The sequence below is a fragment of the Lacerta agilis genome, chromosome 13 (genome assembly GCF_009819535.1).
Source record: "Lacerta agilis isolate rLacAgi1 chromosome 13, rLacAgi1.pri, whole genome shotgun sequence".
In the NCBI taxonomy this organism is placed as follows: domain Eukaryota; kingdom Metazoa; phylum Chordata; class Lepidosauria; order Squamata; family Lacertidae; genus Lacerta; species Lacerta agilis.
Window position 1 is genome coordinate 40579887 of NC_046324.1, and position 20987 is coordinate 40600873.

Genomic DNA, 20987 nt, shown 5'->3' on the forward strand with positions numbered 1-20987 from the left:
GCCCCCTGGGATGAGCGCCGCTCCGGGTACCGGAGCAGGTTGCTTCACCTCGGTTGGAAGGTACCCTGAGGGTCATCTAGTCCACCCCCTGCATTGCAGGAATTCCATCCAGTTTGAAACCATTCCTAGTGATGCCATTTGTCTTGCAGAACGCCCCAGGACACTGCTACACTTGGGTCCTTCGGCAGTGATGGCCTGCATCTGGAAGCTGCTAAGAATCCCCCCAAAAACCCTACCACCATGGTATGCCCTAATACCATATACTCTTTAAAAAAATGTTGTCCCCCACCCCACCCCACCCCAAAAAGCTGAACTGGATGGTTAATGGGGTGGGGGACAGTTTCCGCATGGTGCTTAAAAAATAGTATTTTTTTCCTACTGTTGTGCAGGATGCAGGGAAGGCGGGGATCAAGAAACTTATTTGGGGGACTGGGCTTCTCTGTTTGTGAGTTACAATCATGTAAGAGCAGTGAGATTTGGCAATCAAAGTGAATCTCACTCTGCTGTGCCAAAAGGAATCATTACTATTGAGCTGGCAGCACTGGAGCCAAAGAGCACTTTCCTAATGATGCCAGCATCTCGGTGACAAATCAAGCTATTTAAATGGCTCTGGCAAGCTCATCCCTTATAGCAAGGTATCTAGGTAACCCTCCCCGATGCGGCTTCAAGTGTAGGTGGGAGAAGGGAATGGTGAGCTTCTTCATCTAGGTGAAAAATTAATTCCAAGGAGATTTATTGTCACCTGCCTGCAGAAGCCAAGTATGAAAAGCAAATAAATTTGTATGTGTTAATTAAACATGTACAGTACTTCTAAGTGTAGCTCTGCAAGAAGAGCGCAATCAATTATAAGATTATCCTGCTAGGTTACATTCAAAAGCATATGAAAGTTACATAGAAGCAGGAAAAGCTGCTCAGAAAGGTTTAATCATCAATCCATCTTCCCAGGGAACTCTGGGAACTGTAGTCCTGAGAGGGGGAAAAGGGGGGGCCTCCTAACAACCCTCAGCACCCTTGACAAACTACAGCTCCCAGAATTCTCTGGGGGAAGCCGTGACTGTTTATGGTGGTATGATACTGCTTTAAATATATAGTGCAGATGGGGCCTTAGAGAAGTAGAAGCCCTATATATGTTTAAGAGGTTCTGTACGCTGTGGGTTAAACCACAGAGGCCAGGGCTTTGCTGATCAGAAGGTCGGCAGTTCTAATCCCCGTGACGGGGTGAGCTCCCGTTGCTCAGTCCCAGCTCCTGCCCACCTAGCAGTTCAAAAGCACGTCAAAGTGCAAGTAGATAAATAGGCACCACTCCAGTGGGAAGGTAAATGGCGTTTCGGTGCGCTGCTCTGGTTCGCCAGAAGCGGCTTAGTCATGCTGGCCACATGACCCAGAAGCTGTCTGCGGACAAACGCCGGCTCCCTCGGCCTATAGAGCGAGATGAGCGCCGCAACCCCAGAGTCGGACACGACTGGGCCTAATGGTCAGGGGTCCCTTTACCTTTACCTTTACCTTTATCTTGAACTACATCTCACATGCCATCTATTTGACTGCTTATGGACACTTGGTCAGATAAAATTTAGATAAAGTTATGCCATTGGGAAGCTTTTTGTCACATCACAATGATAATGCCTTGTTTTAAAGTCAGGTTTCCCTGTTCCATCCAAGGATATGAAACTCAAAATTTAGGCTGCATAAGAAGCACACATTCCCTGCACGTTAACTTCACCCAAAAAATCCTGGGAATTGTAGTTTCCCAATTTGCAGAGCTACAGTTCCCAGCACCCTTAACAAACTACAGTTTCCCATGATTCCTTGGTGGAAGTTATGTGCTTTAAATGCATGGTGAGGAAGCAGACTTTGCCATTCTTTTTTGTATTCAGATGCCCTGGACAGTCCTAAACTGTACCTTATTGTGCTTGTGCACGGGTAGGCAAACTAAGGCCCAGGGGCCGGATCTGGCCCAATTGCCTTCTAAATCCGGCCTGCGGACAGTCTGGGAATCAGCATGTTTTTACATGAGTAGAAGGTATCCTTTTATTTAAAATGCATCTCTGGGTTATTTGCGCAGCCTAGGAATTCGTTCTTTTTCTCTCTCTTCAAAATATAGTCCCCCCCCCCACAAGGGACTCTGAAGGACAGTGGACAGACCCCTTGCTGAAAAAGTTTGCTGACCCCTGGGCTTGTGCATTTATCCAGCACTGGTGGCAGTGCTTGGTTCCAAAAGTACATGGGTCGACCACTTTGCTAAGGTTAAGCAGGTCTAGGTCTGGTCAATCTCTGGATGGGAGACTGCCTATGAAGCACATGCCCACCTCCCTGTGACGGAAGGAAGGTGGGATATAAGCAAAATGTTATTTTCTTGCACATCCAACCTGTACAAAAACCTCCTGGGGGGGGGGAACCTCCTCACAATCACAGCAATGTGCTTGAATCGCTGGAGAGATGCCAGGGAAGGGGTGGCGAACAGAGTAGCCCCTCTCCCAAGAAAGACATTTCATATTGCTTCAACAGAGCTTTTCAGCAGTGAGCTTATTAAATTCCAGGCTCCTATTGATGGTTTCATCTGCTCGCACAATGATGGTAGTATTTGAAAATGATGGCCGAAGCAAGATGGGGGGGGGAACAACCACCCCAACCCAACATTGCTTAGCTCTGCAAAACAAAACAAAATAAAATGGCAAAAAAACAGCCCCTGGTACGTGCTTAAAGGTTTTGGCAGTCGCAACATCCCTTAATTGAGACGTAACGATCCTGCTGTTTAATGAAACATCGGCGCCTTTCAACCTTTGGCCTAGCATGACTCACGTTGTGTGTGAATGCACAGAAGAGCTAATTTAATGCAGCTGCAGGAGCAAACCTCTTGTCTATGACACTGATTATGTATCATTACGATGACCGTCACCACTACTATGAACCTTGCCTATCCTTCACGGAGCTGATGGAGGCATACACAGCTTTCCCCACAATTTAATTTTCACAACAACCCTGTGAAGAAGAAGAAGAGTTTGGATTTGATATCCCGCTTTATCACTACCCAAAGGAGTCTCAAAGCGGCTAACATTCTCCTTTCCCTTCCTCCCCCACAACAAACACTCTGTGAGGTGAGTGGGGCTGGGAGACTTCAGAGAAGTGTGACTAGCCCAAGGTCACCCAGCAGCTGCGTGTGGAGGAGTGGAGACACGAACCCGGTTCACCAGATTACGAGTCTACCGCTCTTAACCATTACACCACACTGGCTGTGAGGTCCTTTGGGTTGAGGAACACAGGAAGCTGCTTCATGCGAAGTCAGGTCCTTTTGTCCCTTGAGCTCAGTATCATCCACACTGCCTGGCAGCAGCGTTCCATGGTTTCAGAATTAGTCGGGCGCCGGGTGCATTTTTTGACCGGGCATTATTGGCAGATTGCAAGCAGCTAGCTCAGTGAGTAGAGAATGAGACTCTTAAAACTCAGGGTTGTGGGTTCGAGACCCACGCTGGGCAAAATATTCCTGCACTGCGGGGAGTTCGACTCAACAGTTCTATGATTCAACGATGTCTTGGCGCCACATGTGGCGACTGAGACTCAAGAAGAAAATGGCCGCCGCTGGCCACCGAGGGCGTGGGAGGGGAAACGCACGCAAGTCAGATCGCTGGCTTCTCCCTTCTGTGTGCCGCTTTGCCTCTTCCCTCCCACCCCAAACATGCAAGTTCAAATCTGGCAAAATACTTTATATAACACACACACACACACACAGAGAGAGAGAGAGAGAGAGAGAGAACAATATCACATTTCAAAATAACAGTTCTTATTAACATTGTGTTACTGATGTGAACTGTGTTCGCGTGTTTTGAAAAAATCAATAGAAAGTGCAACTGAACTAGACTGGATGTGACCAGGCATTCTGTTGTGGCATCCGCAACCTAGGTTCCAGGAGCCATGTGGCGAACAGCTTTTCTATCCCAGTTTCGAACACTGGACTTTATCCCAGCCCGACCTGGAAATGCTGGGAGATTGAACCTGGGACCTTCTGCATGCAAAGCAGATGTTCTATCACTCAGCTATATGGCTCTTCCTCAAAGGGACAACAACCTTCGCAGCTGAATGCAGATTGGCTACTAGTGTAGATTTGGCAATGAGGCATATCTCAAGAGGCGGGGAGGGGTCCTAGAAATCTGAATTTGGGCTAGGAAACCTGTGGCCCTCCAGATCTTGTTGCCTGCAATTCCCACCATCCCTGATCACTGGTCATGCTGGCTGCAGCTGGAGTCCAGCAACATCTGGAAGCCAAATGTTCAAGGCTCTCGGGCAAAAAAACAACAACGGGGGTGGGGTCACTGCATTTTTCCTGTAATTTGTGGATTCGCTCTTCTCCCACCCAGTTTCCAGAAGAGAGAAGTGTTCAAAACTGAACTAAAAATGAGAGAAGATGGAGAAGGGGTGGGCAAATAGGTCCTCGACAGTTCTGACCCCGCCAGCTTCTATTCCTCTGCATTTCACTTCCAAGGCATATCAATGAATCTTTCCACAAAGGATCCCACTTATTAACGACGGAGCGGTGAAAGATCACCCCAAGACAGATGATGAGTTCAGTCATGGACCAATGATCAAAATTCTTCAACAACAGACCTAAAGTCTTCCTACTCCCCCTTGCATTCCTTGTGAGCTTATAATAGCCTCCAGAAACAGAGGGAGGGAGGGAGGGAGATCCATTTTGGCAATTTACAGACCAGCCGGGCACTTCTGCCCTTCACACCCGCAAGGGACAGCCAGCCAGGCATCTATGCCTGCCAGACGAATGGCATCCATCTGCCCGGATGGCACTGAGCCTGCACACAAGTTGTCAGACAACATCCTGTGTGCCAAAATGGCAGGGGTTTGAGCAGGCAGTTTGGCCACAATGCAAGAGCTTTCCTTTCTGCATGGATTCCTTCTTCTCTTGGACCCTTTCCTGGCTCATTCTCACATGGTAGCCATTCCGGGTTTGCTATCTTTGTGGAGCATTGCAGTCTGCAGCATGGTGCAGGGAACAATGTGGTGGAGTGGTTAGAGCAGGGAAGGGGAACCTGGGTCTCATCGGACTCCAACTCCTATCAGCCCAGGCCCAGGTGGCCCATGCTCAGGAATGATGGGAGCAACACCTGAAAGGCCACCAGTTCCCCACGTGTGGGTTAGAGTGTTGGACCAGGACCTGGAAGAGCAGGGTTCGAATCCCGGCTCAGCCATAAAGCTCACTGGGTGACCTTGGGCCAGTCACTGTCTCTCAGCCTTGCGGTGAGAATAAAAAATGGGGAAGCAGAATGCCAGCTGGAACTATTTGGAGGAAAGGTACGGCCATAAGAAGAGCCCTGCTGGATCAGACCTGTGGCCCATTTAGCTTCCTGGTCTCACAGTGGCCAAGCAGATGCCCCAATGAGAAGCCCATAAGCAGGTCCCAAGTAGAAGATCACTCCCTGCCTCCCGAGCTTTCCAGCATTACTGTCTCTGGACATGGATCCAGTTACAGGTAGGTAGCCGTGTTGGTCTGCCGTAGTCAAAACAAAATAAAAATTAAAAAATTCCTCCCAGTAGCACCTTAGAGACCAACTAAGTTGCACACAAAAGCTCATACCAAGAACAAATTTAGTTGGTCTCTAAGGTGCTACTGGGAGGAATTTTTTAATGTTTTATTTTGTCTGGACGTGTAGGCAGAGCATAGCCATTGTGGCTAGTAGCAAAATGCAACAATAAACAGATGAAATAAATTCCATCAGTCCAGCCACATGATTCAGACCCCACCTCCCATCAAGCCCAGTGACTACGGCCAATGGTGAGGGAATGATGGGGGCTGTATTCCAAAACATCTGGAGCACCAGGATACTGCACTAGGTAGGCCAGTGTTTCCCAAAATTGGATCTTCAACTGTTTTTTTTGGACTACAACTCCCATCATCCTTAGCTAGCAGGACCAGTGGTCAGGGAAGATGGGAACTGTAGTCCAAAAACAGCTGGAAACTCAAGTTTGGGAAACACTGAACTAGGCCTTTGGTTTGATCCAACAGGTTCGTCCCATGTCCTTTTAATTTAGATGAGGAAGATTTCTTTTCCTTGAAAACATTATTCCGTAAGGTTTAGCCAAGTTAGCTTCCCTTAATGCTAGGACAACACGAGCAGCACAGCTTTCTTTAGTCCTGTTAGAACCGAATTGCCCAACAGTCCTATAGCCTCGGTCTACAACACCCTGTAATTTCTGCCCTAGCTTTTTCCTCAGCAGAGCTCAGCCACAATTGCAGGGTGAGCATTATGGCACAATGAAGCTTGAGCAAACATCGCCTTCTCCTTCTCCTTCGGCTTCTTGATCCTCAACAGTGACCTGCTAGCCAAAACGCTTTCTTCACTACATAGGGGTGTGGATTGTTTGCGCCTGTCCAGTGCTTTGAGGACTGCAGCCTGGTCATTCAACCTTTAGCAAGGCTTGGACCCAGCGATCCGGAAACCTCTGCCTTGGTTTTGCCGTCTCCGCAAGAGTTCCTGCTGCTTATATATTTACCTTTGATTTTTAGACATGTCCACAGGCAGGAAGCTGAGGGTTACTAAATAGGCCCTACGGAAAGGATGAGCCGGTCAGAGGGCTTAAGGGTGGGGGTGGAGAGGTGGGATTGACAGTAAATACTGACTGCCAGAGCCAAAACTGCCCACTTCCGTGAATTCAGAGCTGGACCTTTACCTAGGCCTGACCTGGTGTGGGCAGGACTTGGAAAAGAAACAGGACAACACAGTAAAAGCAAAAAAAAAAGTGCTTTAGCTCTTTTTTAAGAGAGAGAGAGAGAGAGAGAGAGAGAGAGAGGCGGGTTTTATAGTAAACATATCTGCATAACAGGAAGCAACAAGCTTGATTTCGATGGGGAAGATTGGCTGTTACTGTTTACCCCAAATTTATGTGAAGAACTTAAGAAAAGGCTTGCGTATCGAGGACCTCAAGACCTCCCCCAATGAACTGACACAGGAGACGTAATTTTTGTTTGGGTTTTTGGCAATAATTTAGGCCACAACTTTATTTAAATACAAATTCGGTGAGTGGTTGCGTAGGCATTGGTTCAGACTACTGTCCTACCGGGACAGAAGCTGGCCTAGAACCAGCGATTGGGAAATCGCAACTGAGGAGAGTTAAGGAGCGGGGGGATACAACGCAACCCTCTCCCCAGAGGTCCCGGGGACTCGGCCACGGCCCTAACCCCTATCGGGGCTCGGACAAAACATAAGAGTCGCCGGATTCCTTTAACGGAATTCCCAGTTTCATCATGATTCTGGATGGGCACCGCCCAAACCAGCAATCCACACAGGAACCAATGCCTAACCGCCAACCTTACAAGTTGTGACAAGTTGCTACTGCAGTAGGCAAAACCAAATGGCAACAGCCAATCAGCCAGATGGACAAATTCCTACTGGGCCCCTGCACCAAGGCAGACGACCCCATGACAGGCAGTTGCAAGGTCAAACACAGAGGCCTAAATAAAATAGAGGGGGGCGGGATGGGTGATCAGCAGCCGAAGCCAAGAGAAAGATCACCCTGCGTGCAGGAATATATATAGGACGCTAAGCTGTCCATCACAAATTGCTACATTGAGCTTTGCCCAGCAACACCTCACTGACCTATAGCTGCTACGGCCGGCTGCCGGCCCCACCCCCACAGGAAGGGATGAGTCTTGCCAGGTCCCGATCGCAACACGTGCTCTTACTCAGGGTAGAACCCGATTTGCTGGATCCACACCAAAGGGCCTACCTACTGCAACATTTTTGTTCTCACAAGCCACATTCACACTATACATTTAAAGCAGTGTCCCCAAAGAACCATGGGAACTGTAGCTTGTTAAGGGTGTTGTTGGGTGTTGTTAGGAGGTGCCTATTCCCATCACAGAGCTACAGTTCCTAGAGTGGTTTAAAATCATTCCCTCTTCAACAGAACTCTGGAAATTGTAGCCCTGTGGAACAAGACATGCCTTTGTTCCTTCTGGTGCCCTCCCAGGGTGGTGATATGTGGTAGGAGGCAGCCAGACCTGGTGCCCCTGCAGTCTCTGAATCTGTGCCCAGGTCACTGCTGGGCACAGGAGTCGTGATAAGCAGCTCCCCTTGCAACCATGCACACACCCTGCGTTTGAACCACAGGCTGGATTGTTCTGCTAAATTGCAAGCATGCTTAGCAAGGAATGTCGGGGAATTCTGGTGAAAATGGAAATGGGAATGGGAAATGCCAATATCTGCTTATTCACCCCATGTCCAGAGCAGAAATCAATCCGGTGAATACAATCGGTATTTGCTGTTATTGTTGTTTTTAGTCTGCAAACAATATGCAATTGATTACCACCACTCCCTCCCGTTTCCACTTTGTCGCTTTTTCCATTAATTGCGTAAATTGCGTAAGTTATGTATTTTCGCCATGACGAAACAAAAGACATGATTCAGGGCAGGAGGCGAATTGAAAGGAGACAGTCCTGCAATACAGGGCGGAATAGAAAACAATGATGCTTCTCCGTCAAAATATATGCTCACAACACACACACACACACACACACACACAGAGAGAGAGAGAGAGAGAGAGAGAGAGAGAGAGAGAGAGACGCATTTCTTGTTTCCTATCTTCAGACACAAGGCACTTCTCAGTTCTAAACATGCACAGCAGTCTTGAATGTTTTGATTATCAGCTTCTGCCCCTCAGATCAGCTTGTCGCATCGCAAATCTGGAATATCAGCCTCTTGTGCACAGAAGGATTGGAACAGCGACATCCTCATGGGAAATTGCTTTAAGCTATTTCTCCAGCCAGAGTGGCATTCTTTGCGCATCCACCGTGGCTCCTTCAGCAGAGCGTGTCACAGAGCAATCCCTGTGTTTTTAGAATCACGGTTACTGAATGCATCTTGCGTTTAGGAAGATGCTGGAGTGAAGGTGTGGAGCCGCTGCCATTTGAATTAATTGCTACGTTGACTCTGGAGCGGTGTGTTGATGCTGGAAGCCAAGTGTGCCGAATTAATTCCGCCTCCCCCCACCCCCACCCCCAATCCCTGGAGCCAGAAAGGCATGCAATGTTATTTTATTTCCCTTTTCAAATGAATCATTTTCAAAGGGTTTTGGATTCTTGCAGGCTGGTGTTAGGCTCCATCTAAGATGTCTGCCACTTAACACCAGCCATCATCCACCCAAGCTAGCAGGGGGACAAAGCAGGCGTTTCGTGGCAAACCCGGATCTCCAAAACAAGGTCTGCACAAAGCATTTCAGTTATAGATGCATGCTGGCGGTGAACAGTTTAAAACAACCTGCTGAAAACATCTAAAAATCTCTTAAACCATCATCTACTGTCAAAAATCAATAATTTCAGGGTGGCCAGGGACACATTTTCCAGCCCTCAAATTCCTGGGTAAAAAGAGATGTGTTCAAATTTCTTCTAAAAGTTAACAATGAAGGAGACTGACACATCTCACGAGGAAAGCATCTGGAAACTACCACTGAGAAGGTCCTGTCACAGGTGACTGTCTCCCCCCCCCCATCTCAGCTGACTATGACAATTAACAAGGACCATATAACATTAAGTATTTGGTGTCTGCACATTCTTGTTTTCCTCTTCCCTCTCCATTCCCTTTTCCTTTTGTGTCATGTCTGCAAGGGCTAGGCTGGTTTGATTGATCCCCAAGCTGCTCTGGGTGATCTTTTGGGTGGCGAATGAGGTGCAAATGTTACAAACAAGGAAGGAGGGAGGACGGAAGGATTGTGAAGCCCGTTAAGGGTAGGAACCCACGTTTATGCAAATCTGCAGGCAACTGTGCAAACAGCAAAGCCATCAAGCAGGTCTTGTTTGAATCCGGTTCAAGTCTCATCCAGCCACAACTTGCTTGGGATTTTCTCAGGCCCTGGCAACTGCACACCAATTTCTGGCCCTCTGAAAGCAGGAGACACCAATAAATTATTGGACTGTGATTTCTATGCTGCTGTTGTTTTAATTCTGCATTGCCTTGAGCACGTTTGGTGGAAAGGCAATTCAAAAATAACTGTGAAGATGGCCACACCCTTGCCATGCTAAAAGGAAGGAATGCCCTGCAGCTTCTCAAAGCAATTTTATTTGTCTTTTCCTGGCACAGGTTGAGGAGATACCAACTGAAAACTGAGAAAGTGGGGAGGGTAACACACTGTTTGAGAGATCCAGGGAACATAGTGTTCCAAAAGTTGGTTGCCTCCCCCTCTCTCTGCTGAGTGGTGGCAAGAGCCCATGGGATTTCAGGCACCCGGTCTGCGGTGCTTTGGAGAATTGAGACACAGTGGAGACTGTCGTAGTTTTGAGAAATATGGTCTATTCACCTATTTACACCTTCAGTCTTCACGGAGGGAGTCCAGATCTTACAGCATTGTCATTTCAAGAAGCACTTGCCCCCCAAAGCAGTGCAGCCCTGGATCCCAAGGCATCTCTCTCAGCTAGCCTTCAGCCAGCCTGCCCAATATGGAACCCCATCTTTCTTCCTCCTCCTTCCTCCCTGAACACCCTGCTAAAAACTCTCTCTTCCTGTCACTTCACACACCCCATTACCTTGGCAACATCTGTCTCCCCAGGCCAAATGATTCCTTTTAGATGGCTCATCAACACATTCTGTCATGTTAACAGATTTGCTCTTTGCTAGGCCAGCCAGGTTGGTTTGCATAAGCCAGCCCAAGGATTCCCTGTCTTGCACAGCGCTGCAGCTTGTAAGGTAGAGGGACCCCTGACCATTAGGTCCAGTCGTGTCCGACTCTGGGGTTGTGGCGCTCATCTCGCGTTACTGCCCGAGGGAGCCGGCGTACAGCTTCCGGGTCATGTGGCCAGCATGACAAAGCCACTTCTGGCAAACCACAGCAGTGCACGGAAACACCGTTTACCTTCCCGCTGGAGCGGTCCCTATTTATCCACTTGCACTTTGACATGCTTTCAAACTGCTAGGTGGGCAGGAGCTGGGACCAAGCAACGGGAGCTCACCCCATCGCAGGGATTCGATCTGCCGACCTTCTGATCAGCAAGTGGTTTAAGCCACAGCGCCACCTGGGTCCCTCTGCAGCTTGTACTTTTATCCATATCCCAATTAATCAAAATCCTACCATTTATTAATTTCTATGGTTTAGGGGGGTTCACCCTAAATTTATAACACCAGAAAGCTGCCTCACACATTGTCAGACTAGATGAACTTTGATGTTCCCACCAAGCCTTTCAGTCTGTTTTTCACAAAATGTCCCTGGGCAACCACTAGACAGGATGTGAGAAAGCATCATTTTCTGTTCCGCCCTGAATTCACCGCATGCAGCAGTGCTTCTGTTCAGCTGCAGTTCATCTTCTGACAAAAGCTACCTTATTCCTCATACTGTATGCTGAGGTGTTGTATAACTGGTGTTACTTATGTAATGAATTACTCAACTATCCTTGTTATTACACAATTCCACCCCCCCAAACTTTGAATGCAAAGGAAACACTATGCGAAGAGGGGGTGAGAGTAATCGAGAACATATTGCTTGCAGGCTGCAAGCAACAACAGCAAATACGAATCATATTCATTGGATTGATTAATATATGGAATGAATAAGCAAACATTTGCTCTTGTTTCTGTTGGAATTCTCTGGCATCCCAACCAACCATGGAGTTGGAGGATGAGGGAAAGATTCATTATTTTTCCAAGATTAAAAAAGGTAAAGGTAAAGGACTCCTGACAATTACGTCCAGTTGCAGACGACTCTGGGGTTGCGGCGCTCATCTCGCTTTACAGGCCAAGGCAGCCGGTGTTTGTCCACAGACAGTTTTCCCGGGTCATGTGGCCAGCATGACTGAGCCACTTCTGGCGCAATGGAACACCGAAACCAGTGCAGCGCATGGAAATGCCATTTACCTTCCCGCCGGAGCGGTACCTATTTATCTACTCTCACTTTTTGGCGTGTTTTCGACCTGCTAGGTGAGCAGGAGCTGTGACCGAGCAGCGGGAGCTCACCCCGTCGTGGGGATTCGAACCGCCGACCTTCTGATCGGCAAGCCCTAGGATCAGTGGTTTAGACCACAGCGCCACCCACATCCCTTTCCCAAGATTAGTTCGTTGCATAACATATTTTTTAGCTGTGATTCCTGTGTTGCTGGGGGTTGAACGGGTCCCTTCCAGCTCTACAGCTCTATTATTCTATGATAATATGATTTTACAGATTAGGCCCTATTTGATTGGTACCCAAACCAACGAAAATTTTTTTCCATGGTGACATCTGGATCTGAATCAAGACCTATAAAATCCAACCTTTCATTCACTCCAATACGTGAGAGTAGACACTAGAATAATACAGTGGTACCTTGGTACTCAAACACTTTGGTTTCCAAATGCCGAAAACCCAGAAATAAGTGTTCCGATTTTCAAACATTTTTCAGAAGCCGAACGTCTTATGCGGTTGTCAGCTACTGTTTTAGGGGCGCCTGCACCAATCAGAAGCTGCGCCTTGGTTTCTGAACATTTCGGAAGTCAAATGGACTTCCGGAACGGATTAAGTTTGGCGCTTTTGTTTTTGCTATTTATTTTGCATTTTTGTTTTTGAGGCTTTTTCGGTTAGTTTGTTTTTGTGACTGTGTGGGACCCAGTTCAGATACTGATTGATTGATTGTGTGACTGCAGAAATGGATAAAAGCCCCCATCCAAACAATGACTATCATCAGTGCAGGTAAGAAAAATATGTAATTTTAAATTTTATCACCTACAATACTATCTTATTTATTTTATAGTACAGTACATTGATTATTGCTTTCCTTTTGTGGATCAATGGTCTCGTTAGATAGTAAAATTCACACTAAATTGCTGTTTTAGGGGTTGTTTTTAAAAGTCTGGAACGAATTAATCCATTTTCCATTACTTCCTATGGGAAAGTGCGCCTTGGTTGTGGAACGCTTTGGTTCTGGAACGTATTAAGTTTGAGAACCAAGGTACCACTGTAATAAAAAGCCACTTGGTGTTATTAACATTCCAGCATTTGGCTGGGCTGGCTTTGGGTGGCTTCCTACCCGGTGTATCGAGCCGTTTAAGAAAGCCTGGCATGAGAAATCTCAATATGTGGGGAATATTGCAGTATATTAAGCAAAGCTCCACGCTAATTGTTTGTTAGATACATTTCAGCTATGTTCAGAACTCCCTTGGTGTTTACTGGAAGCATTCTCATTTGGGGTTGATTCATGCAGAATTAGCAACGGAATTTGCATTGGGCAATAAGGATTTGTAAATAGAGCTGGCTAACCCTGCAACCTTTTATGGGCAAATTAGTTCAGGATGGAGGATGTAGATCTTCAAATAAATGAAATAATTGTTGCGCGGTGGGCTCTGCTCACGCAAGGGCATTCTTTTGGCCTTCCTTCCCTGCCTTTCATTTGATTTAAGAGGTTGGAGAATAAAACAATTAGAAGCCTGCAGTCCAAGAGCAGGCTGGTTGGCTCAAATCAATAAGTAAATCTGCCCCTTATCTTATTAACCCCATCGTGTGCCCCAGTTTCCTTCAAGCCTCCTTCTCCTTCATTTACCCTTCCTGTTTCCAGTCGTGTTACCTTTCCTGTATATTCTCCTCAACAACTGAGCTGTCTGCCTGTCAGTTCCCCTATCACCTGGGAATTATTTCCACTACTCAACCTGCCTTTCAAAAGGTAATATTCCCAGGCTGTGCCTGAGGTTTCTACTCCAGCCAAAATTACCACTGCCCTTCTGCTAACAGAAACGTAACTGCAAATATTCTGACAGCTTTATTCCCTGAGCATTTAGAACATTCAGAAACAGAGTGGCTGGGGAGACCCAGCCAGATGGGCGGGGTACAAATAATAAATTATTATTATTATTATTATTATTATTATTATTATTATTATTATTATTATTATTATTCCGAGCAGATCTGCCAATTGAGTTTTGTTGCTTCGCTATCACACACATGTTCTTTATTTCTTGTTTGTTTAAAACTTTTTGTATCTCCCTTTCACACAAAAACCTCAAGATGGCTAGTGGAAAAAAGGAGATCCACATATACTTAAAAAAAATTACCGGTATTTTTTTAATTTAAAAAGTCCTAAAAACTTAATTGTCAGAAAGAAACAAGCAGCAGCAGACCAGAAAATTAAAAATAATAAGAGCAGCATTTTAAAGCAGCTGGACAGGCTCGAATGAAGTTGCTAAGACTGAACAATGTGCTTAAAAGGAAGATTTGATGACTACCTAGGAAGGGGTGAGGTGGACTCTCCTGGGAAGGGAGATTTAGAGTTGTTCTTATTCCTTCTCACAGAGCTACAGTCCTCAAGAGTGGTTTAGCAGTCAATGCTTCTTCCCAGGGAACTCTGGGAATTGTAGTTCTATAACTCTATTAGCACTCTTAGCAAACTACACTTCCCAGGGTTCTTTGGGGGGGGGAGAGACTCCATGGCTTTAAAGCAGTATGATACTGTCTTAAATATATAGCACGGATGCAGCCTTAGTCAGACATTAATTTGAAACACACAAGAGGCCCCTCAACCTGACGGGAACTCCATAGCCCAGGGATCACGATGGTAAATGTCTCTCTCTTCATAGGTGAACCTTAGCCTCCGCTACCACAGTGGCCTCCAAAATGCTTCTTTATGCATTGATCTTATTAGGTAGATTAATAACAGACAAGAAGAAACGAACAACTTGCTTCAAATTCTATCCCCCAGGCCGCCTTGCGCACAATGGCATCAATAAACTGTCCACGTCATAAAATACAGGAAAGGTACAAAACAAAACCACTGGAATAAAAGCAAAGGCAAGGCAGCTCAGTTATCAATAGATAAAAGACTTTTCCAAAGGTCATCATCGTAGTCCCTGGCAAATGCCAGAAAGATAAGCTTCTAGGGTCATCTAGTCCTGCCGCCTGCAATGCCAGAATCTTAGCTAAAGCACCCCTGTCTGATGACCATCCAACCTCTGCTTCAAAACCTTCAAGGAAGGAATGTCCACCACCTCCTGAGGGAGTCCGTTCCACTGTGGAACGGCTCTTACTGTCAAAAGGTTCTCCCTTCTGTCGGAATATCCCTTCTTGTAACTTGAATCCATTGGATCGGGTCCAACCTTCCAGAGCCGGAGAAAATAAGCTTACTCCATCTCCCATGTGACAGCCCTTCCAATATTTGAAGATGGCTATCACATCTCCTCTCAGTCTCCATGTTTCCATGCTGAACATACCCAACTCCCTCAAGTAGACAAAATATCATTATAATACTGTTTATCATTATAATTTTGGACAGTCGCACTAGCATTATCCTTCTGGAATCAAGTAACGTCTCTGGAGAAACATTCCTGGACTCCTCTCGTTTGTGAAAACTACAGTCAGGGCTTCAAAAGGTTTTGTGAGCTTTATTACTATCTGAGGAAGATCTTCGAAACAGGACCTTGCCCAGAAGCCTTGTTGCCTGCTGCTTAAAGTATTCTTTGATTTAATTATTATTTATTTTGTGCCATATGGTTCCTCGCAAAGCCTAGTGGAAATGCACACTTTGCAACTGCAATGATATTTTGCCTCCTTTACTGCAAACTTTTTCTCAATATTGCACTAGGATATTGTTGCTACGGATATAATAATAACAATAATAATTTATTATTTATTTGCCGCTCATCTAACTGAGTTGCCCCAGCCACTTTTGGGCACCTTACAACAAATGAAAACATCAAACACAGTAGAAACGTCAAACATTTAAAACTTCCCTATACAGGGCTGCCTTCAGATGTTTCCTACAAGTAAGATGGTTGTTTATTTCCACAGGGCATGTGCCACTACTGAGAAGGCCCTCTGCCTGGTTTCCTGTAACCTCATTTCTTGCAATGAGAAAAAATGCCAGAAGGCTCTTGGAGCTAGATAGGGGCCACCACTGAGAAGGCCCTCTCCCAGGTGCCAACCACTATAACCCAGTTGGCAGGAGCGAAGAAACAGAGCCTTGGTGATGTGGAGCATGGGTACCTACCTTATACAGAATAGAAAATTCTTTCCAGTAGCACCTTAGAGACCAACTGAGCTCATACCAAGAACAAACTCAGTTGGTCTCTAAGGTGCTACTGGAAAGAATTTTCTATTTTGTTTTGACTATGGCAGACCAACACGGCTACCCACCTGCAACTGAACCTTATACAGAATCGGACTCAATGGTCCATCTAGCTCAGCGTTGTCTTATATGGACCGACAGTGACTATCCAAGGTTTCAGGCAGTGGATATTCCCAGCCTCACCAGCAGGTGTTGGGGGTTAAACTTAGGACCTTCTGCATGCAAAGCAGCAGCTGATCTACTACGGAGAACCAGGAGATCCTTTTGGCAGCCTGGTTCCATCATCCCTGACCACTGGGCATGCTGGGTGAGGCTGATGAGAGCAGGAGTTCGAACAACATCTTTAGGGACGCAGGTTTCCCCATCCCTGAAATAAAGGGCTGTCCTCCATCAAGCAGAGCACATGCCCCCCTCCCCACAAAAAAGTCTGAGAATGAGAGGGAAAAGCCACCAGGCCAGAAAACATGATTTGTGAGCCCCGCTGGTTCTCATTTGAAAAATTAAGTGCTGCAGTCTTCTGAAGGCTTCATACAGGCAACCTGATGTTTAGCATTGGATGTGAGGAATACTAAATAGACACTCAAAGCTACTTATCCTCCCCGACTCTCCTGCTTTACGGACCCACTTGGAGGGAACTAATAATTGAACTTCCATACCGGGGAAACAAAGCAAGGAAATGAGCTTATGATTGCGGCAATGCCCCAACACGGATGCTGAATGGCTTCGTTAAACCTTCGGCAGCCCCAAGCGACTTTGCGAAACCCAGTGTAATAAACACACCATGTTTCCACTTTAGCGCTGACCTCCTTCGAGTGTGCCCCTGCCTTTATTCAAATTTCCTTTACCCGCTTCTGATTTCCACCCTAGTCCCTAATTTTAAAGTCCAATCCATCCCTCCTGGGTTAAGAAAACCAAAGCCTACGGTATTTATCTCCCCCAGACGCCTTTCTGCTTTCCTCGGCATGCTTTATATTCCTGGAATCCCCTCCCCAAACAGAAATCTTGATGGGTGCATTATAATCCTTCAGAACGACAACCGCAGTGCTCATCTCCAACACAAGTCACTAAGATGGAGCGTCCGTCCCAGACATTCTGTTGCACATTCTCCCAACAAAAGAAAGGGCAGCAACTTGCGGACAGAGCACCTGGTCTGCAGGTAAAGGGTGCCAAATTTAAGCCCCAGTTAACCTCCAGTTAAAAGGATCCGGGGCCTAGATCCGAGGCCCTGGAGAACTGTGGCCGGCCAGAGAAGTTTTGTTTACTACAAAACACAACCTGTACCGGGCACAATCCTGCATTGCACGGGTTGGACTGGATCAGGCTTCCTCAAACTCGAACCTCCAGATGATTTTGGCCTACAACTCCCATGATCCCTAGCGAGCAGGACCAGTGGTCAGGGGTGATAGGAACTGTAGTCTCAAAACATCTGGAGGGCCGAGTTTGAGGAAGCCTGGACTGGATGATCCCTGGGGGCCCCATCCAACTCTACAATTCTATGATTCTATGACCAGAACGTAAGAAAGGCCCTGCTGGATCAGGCCAAAGGCCTATCTAGTCCACCTTCCCGTCACAGTGGCCAACCAGATGTTTATGGAAAACCCATGAGCAGAACACAGTGCAGGATCTCTCTCCTAACATTGTTCCCAGCAAGTGAAATTCAGAGACAAAACAACCCTGCCTTTTCCAGGGCTGCAGCACACCTTCACGGGGCAATGGATTCAAACTACAAGAAAGAAGATTCCACCTAAACATTAGGAAGAACTTCCTGACAGTAAGAGCTGTTTGACAGTGGAGTTTGCTGCCAAGGAGTGTGGTGGATTCTCCTTCTTTGGAGGTCTTTAAGCGGAGGTTTGACAGCCATCTGTCAGGAATGCTTTGATGGTGTTTCCTGCTTGGCAGGGGGTTGGACTGGATGGCCCTTGTGGTCTCTTCCAACTCGATGATTCTATGATTCATTTTAACCCTAGCATCCAAGTCTGCTGCTGTTCTTCAATCTGACTGTCTTTTGGGTAAGCAAAGATCTGTGAACTGCCCTGAGACCCCCGGGCAGAACTGTAGTTTCCCCATAAACTAGGGCTGCTATACATCCAGATATTTCTGGACATTACCGGGATTTCAAAAGCAGGGTTTAAAAATTGAAAGGTGGCGTTTTGGGACCTTCCTTAAAAAAAAAAAAAACCCTCAAGAACTTTCAGGGTGTCCTGGTTTTTACTTTTTGGAAATATGGTAATCCTACCATCAACTACAATTCTCAAAACTGGCAACAAACTACAGTTCCCATGATTCTTTAAAAGGAGTCATTTGCTTCAAGTGCATAGTGCATAAGTAGCCTAGGAGAATACTGAAGCCTGGTTGGCCACTGGCTGCAGCTGCTCTATTTGATACAGGACAAATAATAAGTGGTCTCTGCCCCGAGGGGCCTCCAGATGTTGTTCTCATCATTCCTGACCACTGGGCATGCTGGCTGAGTCTTCTGGAGTCCCAACAGCCTCGGGAGAGCCACACGTTCCCTATTCCTGGCTCTGAAGTAGACAATGCCCAGGACGGGACTGTTTATGACTGAGACAGTTCCTTGCAGGGTCTGTTTTGGGCAGGAAGAGAGGGGAAGGTTGTTGATGGCCACCAGGTAAATGGTGGAGATTATCAGAGATTATCACAAGGCCCCAAAAGGTTTTAAAAAACGCAGATTGAAGGATTAGCTTCAATCCAAAAGGTGTGGAGATGTGAGCAACTGGGCAAGTCTGTCTGTAGGAGAACAATTTTTTTCCATTATCTTTTCATCTGCTCTGTTAATCAGAACCAGCAGGGGATTCAGTTTTTGTGAAGGGGGATTGGAGTAGTTATGCACAAAATAACTTCAAGCCACCCATAAAATATCCCCAAGCAGCCAAGTGGTGCTGCGAGCTTAAGAAACACAGGCGCTTTGTTGCATTTTCTTGACCACCTCGCAGCTTATTGCAAATTCAGAGATCTAAATCAGAGCATTCAGCCTGTTCCCCCAGGTTTAACTTGATCTGGGGCCAAGAAGACACTTACAACATCTGGCACGTGCAGGATCCCAGCAGCTTGCAGACAGCTGGTTGTATGTACACGTGTGTGTGTGTGTGTGTGTGTGTACATATATACACATATATGCTGGTTTTAATGAATGTAGGCTTCTTCTTTGTTTGCTTAAAATACTGCACGTCACTTTGAGTTGCCATAGCAAAAAAGCAACTAACAAATTTAATTAATTAATTAATAATATATATATATATATATATTTTTACTTACTGATGCAATCATGAGCACAAATCACAAATGAATATACAACCAAAGGGAAATCTGGGAGCAGCAGGGCGGGGAAATGCATTTGGCTATTACCATAAACATGAATCAGTTTTGCTACCACCTGAAGATGGAATTATTTTCCAAGCTCTTCCCCACAATGAGTCCAAGGTAAATCTGCAATCTTAAACCCAAATCTAACTTATGAGCCTTAACCCATATTTGACCTTCCCTCAGTTCGTTAACGTCTGGCAGAGGTTCATACAGAAGGCAAGTTGAAAGCAGCAATGCATCTTCAAAGCAAAGGAGCTTTTCTGGTTAGTGCGTGCTTGCCTTACCAACCTGAGTTAAGTTTACGCCTCTGGTTGTGAATGCATCCTCAGCACAAAATATTATTTCGTGCTATGTCCCCATCCCCCCCCCATGCAAATATCATCTACACTTGGCTGGGGGGTGGAGGTTGATTGGGACCAATGTAGGGGAAAGAGTTAAAAATCCCCTTTCCTCATGCTGTAGTCTGCACCAGATTTGCCCCCCCCCCCGAGGCCTCCCTTTAATTTAAAAGAAGGTAGGGGCACCCAAGCGATCATTGCTCCTTGTGTCATTTACTGTCATATTTCCTTCCACCACAAGCTCGGCTGCGGACCAGAATGCCCATTAGTGATCTCTTCGCAGGCATCAGAAATTTTGTAAGCTTGCTTTTTAAGACAGGGATCCCACACTTACTTCATTGGCTTAAACAAGGCTTGCCCGTAATTCTGGAATGTCATTATCAGTTTGAGCTGGGTGCCTCCCGATTTCATTGCTGTAGGGGGGGGGGAAGCAGAAGGGGAGAAAGAAAGAGAAAAATAGTTAAAACCATGCCCGTTCAATCGACACCCAGCAAATTTTTAATACTGAAATGTCACAGTTAACCACCTGCAGCGAGAAAGAAGGGTTATTTATAGGGCAGTCGGCATCAAAAACAGAGCAGTGCCATTTTTAACACTGGGAGGTTTTTGTGTGTGTGTGTGTGGTCTCCTTGAGAGCTGGATGAGCTTGTCAGTTTCGATTTCTCTCAGTTGCTCAGTTTTCAGTCTCAGCTTCACCAGATTTCCACATCAGTTTGTGAATTATTAGTGCCGTTATTTTAAAAAGCCCTCGTGAAAATTCAGCACCCACACGTTTTCCTAGGACATACAAGCAAACTTCCCTTGCAAGCATTTTAGTACATGATTTCCACAAATACATGCATTTCTGTGCACACAGTATATACATATATGCATGTTCCCCTGATATATGCAATCTTATTCTCTTTTGCCGTTGTTGGGAGAACTGGATTGCAAAATTTGGAGGAGGGGAAATTTGTAAGGCAAGGTGCACTTTGGTCTCCATATTAGATAGGTTCACATAGAAGCAAGAAGTGAACCAATATTTATTCCCCCATTCCTAGCTTCCCCTCAAGGCAAGGTTAAGAACAGAAGAATAGGCAGTTGAACTATGCCATTGACCCATCTAGTCCAGCATCCTGTTCTCACAATGGTAAACCAGATGCCTGTGAGAAACCAGGACACAGAACATGAGCACAAGAACACCCTCCCCTCCTATGGTTTCCAGCAACTGGTATTGTATTGCTCCTCTAACTGAGGAGGTAGACCAGGGGTCCCCAAACTAAGGCCCGGGGGCCGGATGTGACCCAATCGCCTTCTCAATCTGGCCCACGGACGGT

At 46.3% G+C, this 20987-nt stretch overlaps 1 protein-coding gene across 1 annotated transcript in view; it reads right to left on the reverse strand.

Annotated features, from left to right (window-relative positions):
* The window catches only part of FAM20C (FAM20C golgi associated secretory pathway kinase), a 94211-nt gene that overhangs the window by 34854 nt on the left and 38370 nt on the right, over positions 1-20987 (reverse strand). Inside the window, 1 exon segment of the mRNA XM_033167237.1 lies at positions 20006-20084. Coding sequence (XP_033023128.1) covers positions 20006-20084 — 79 coding nt within the window.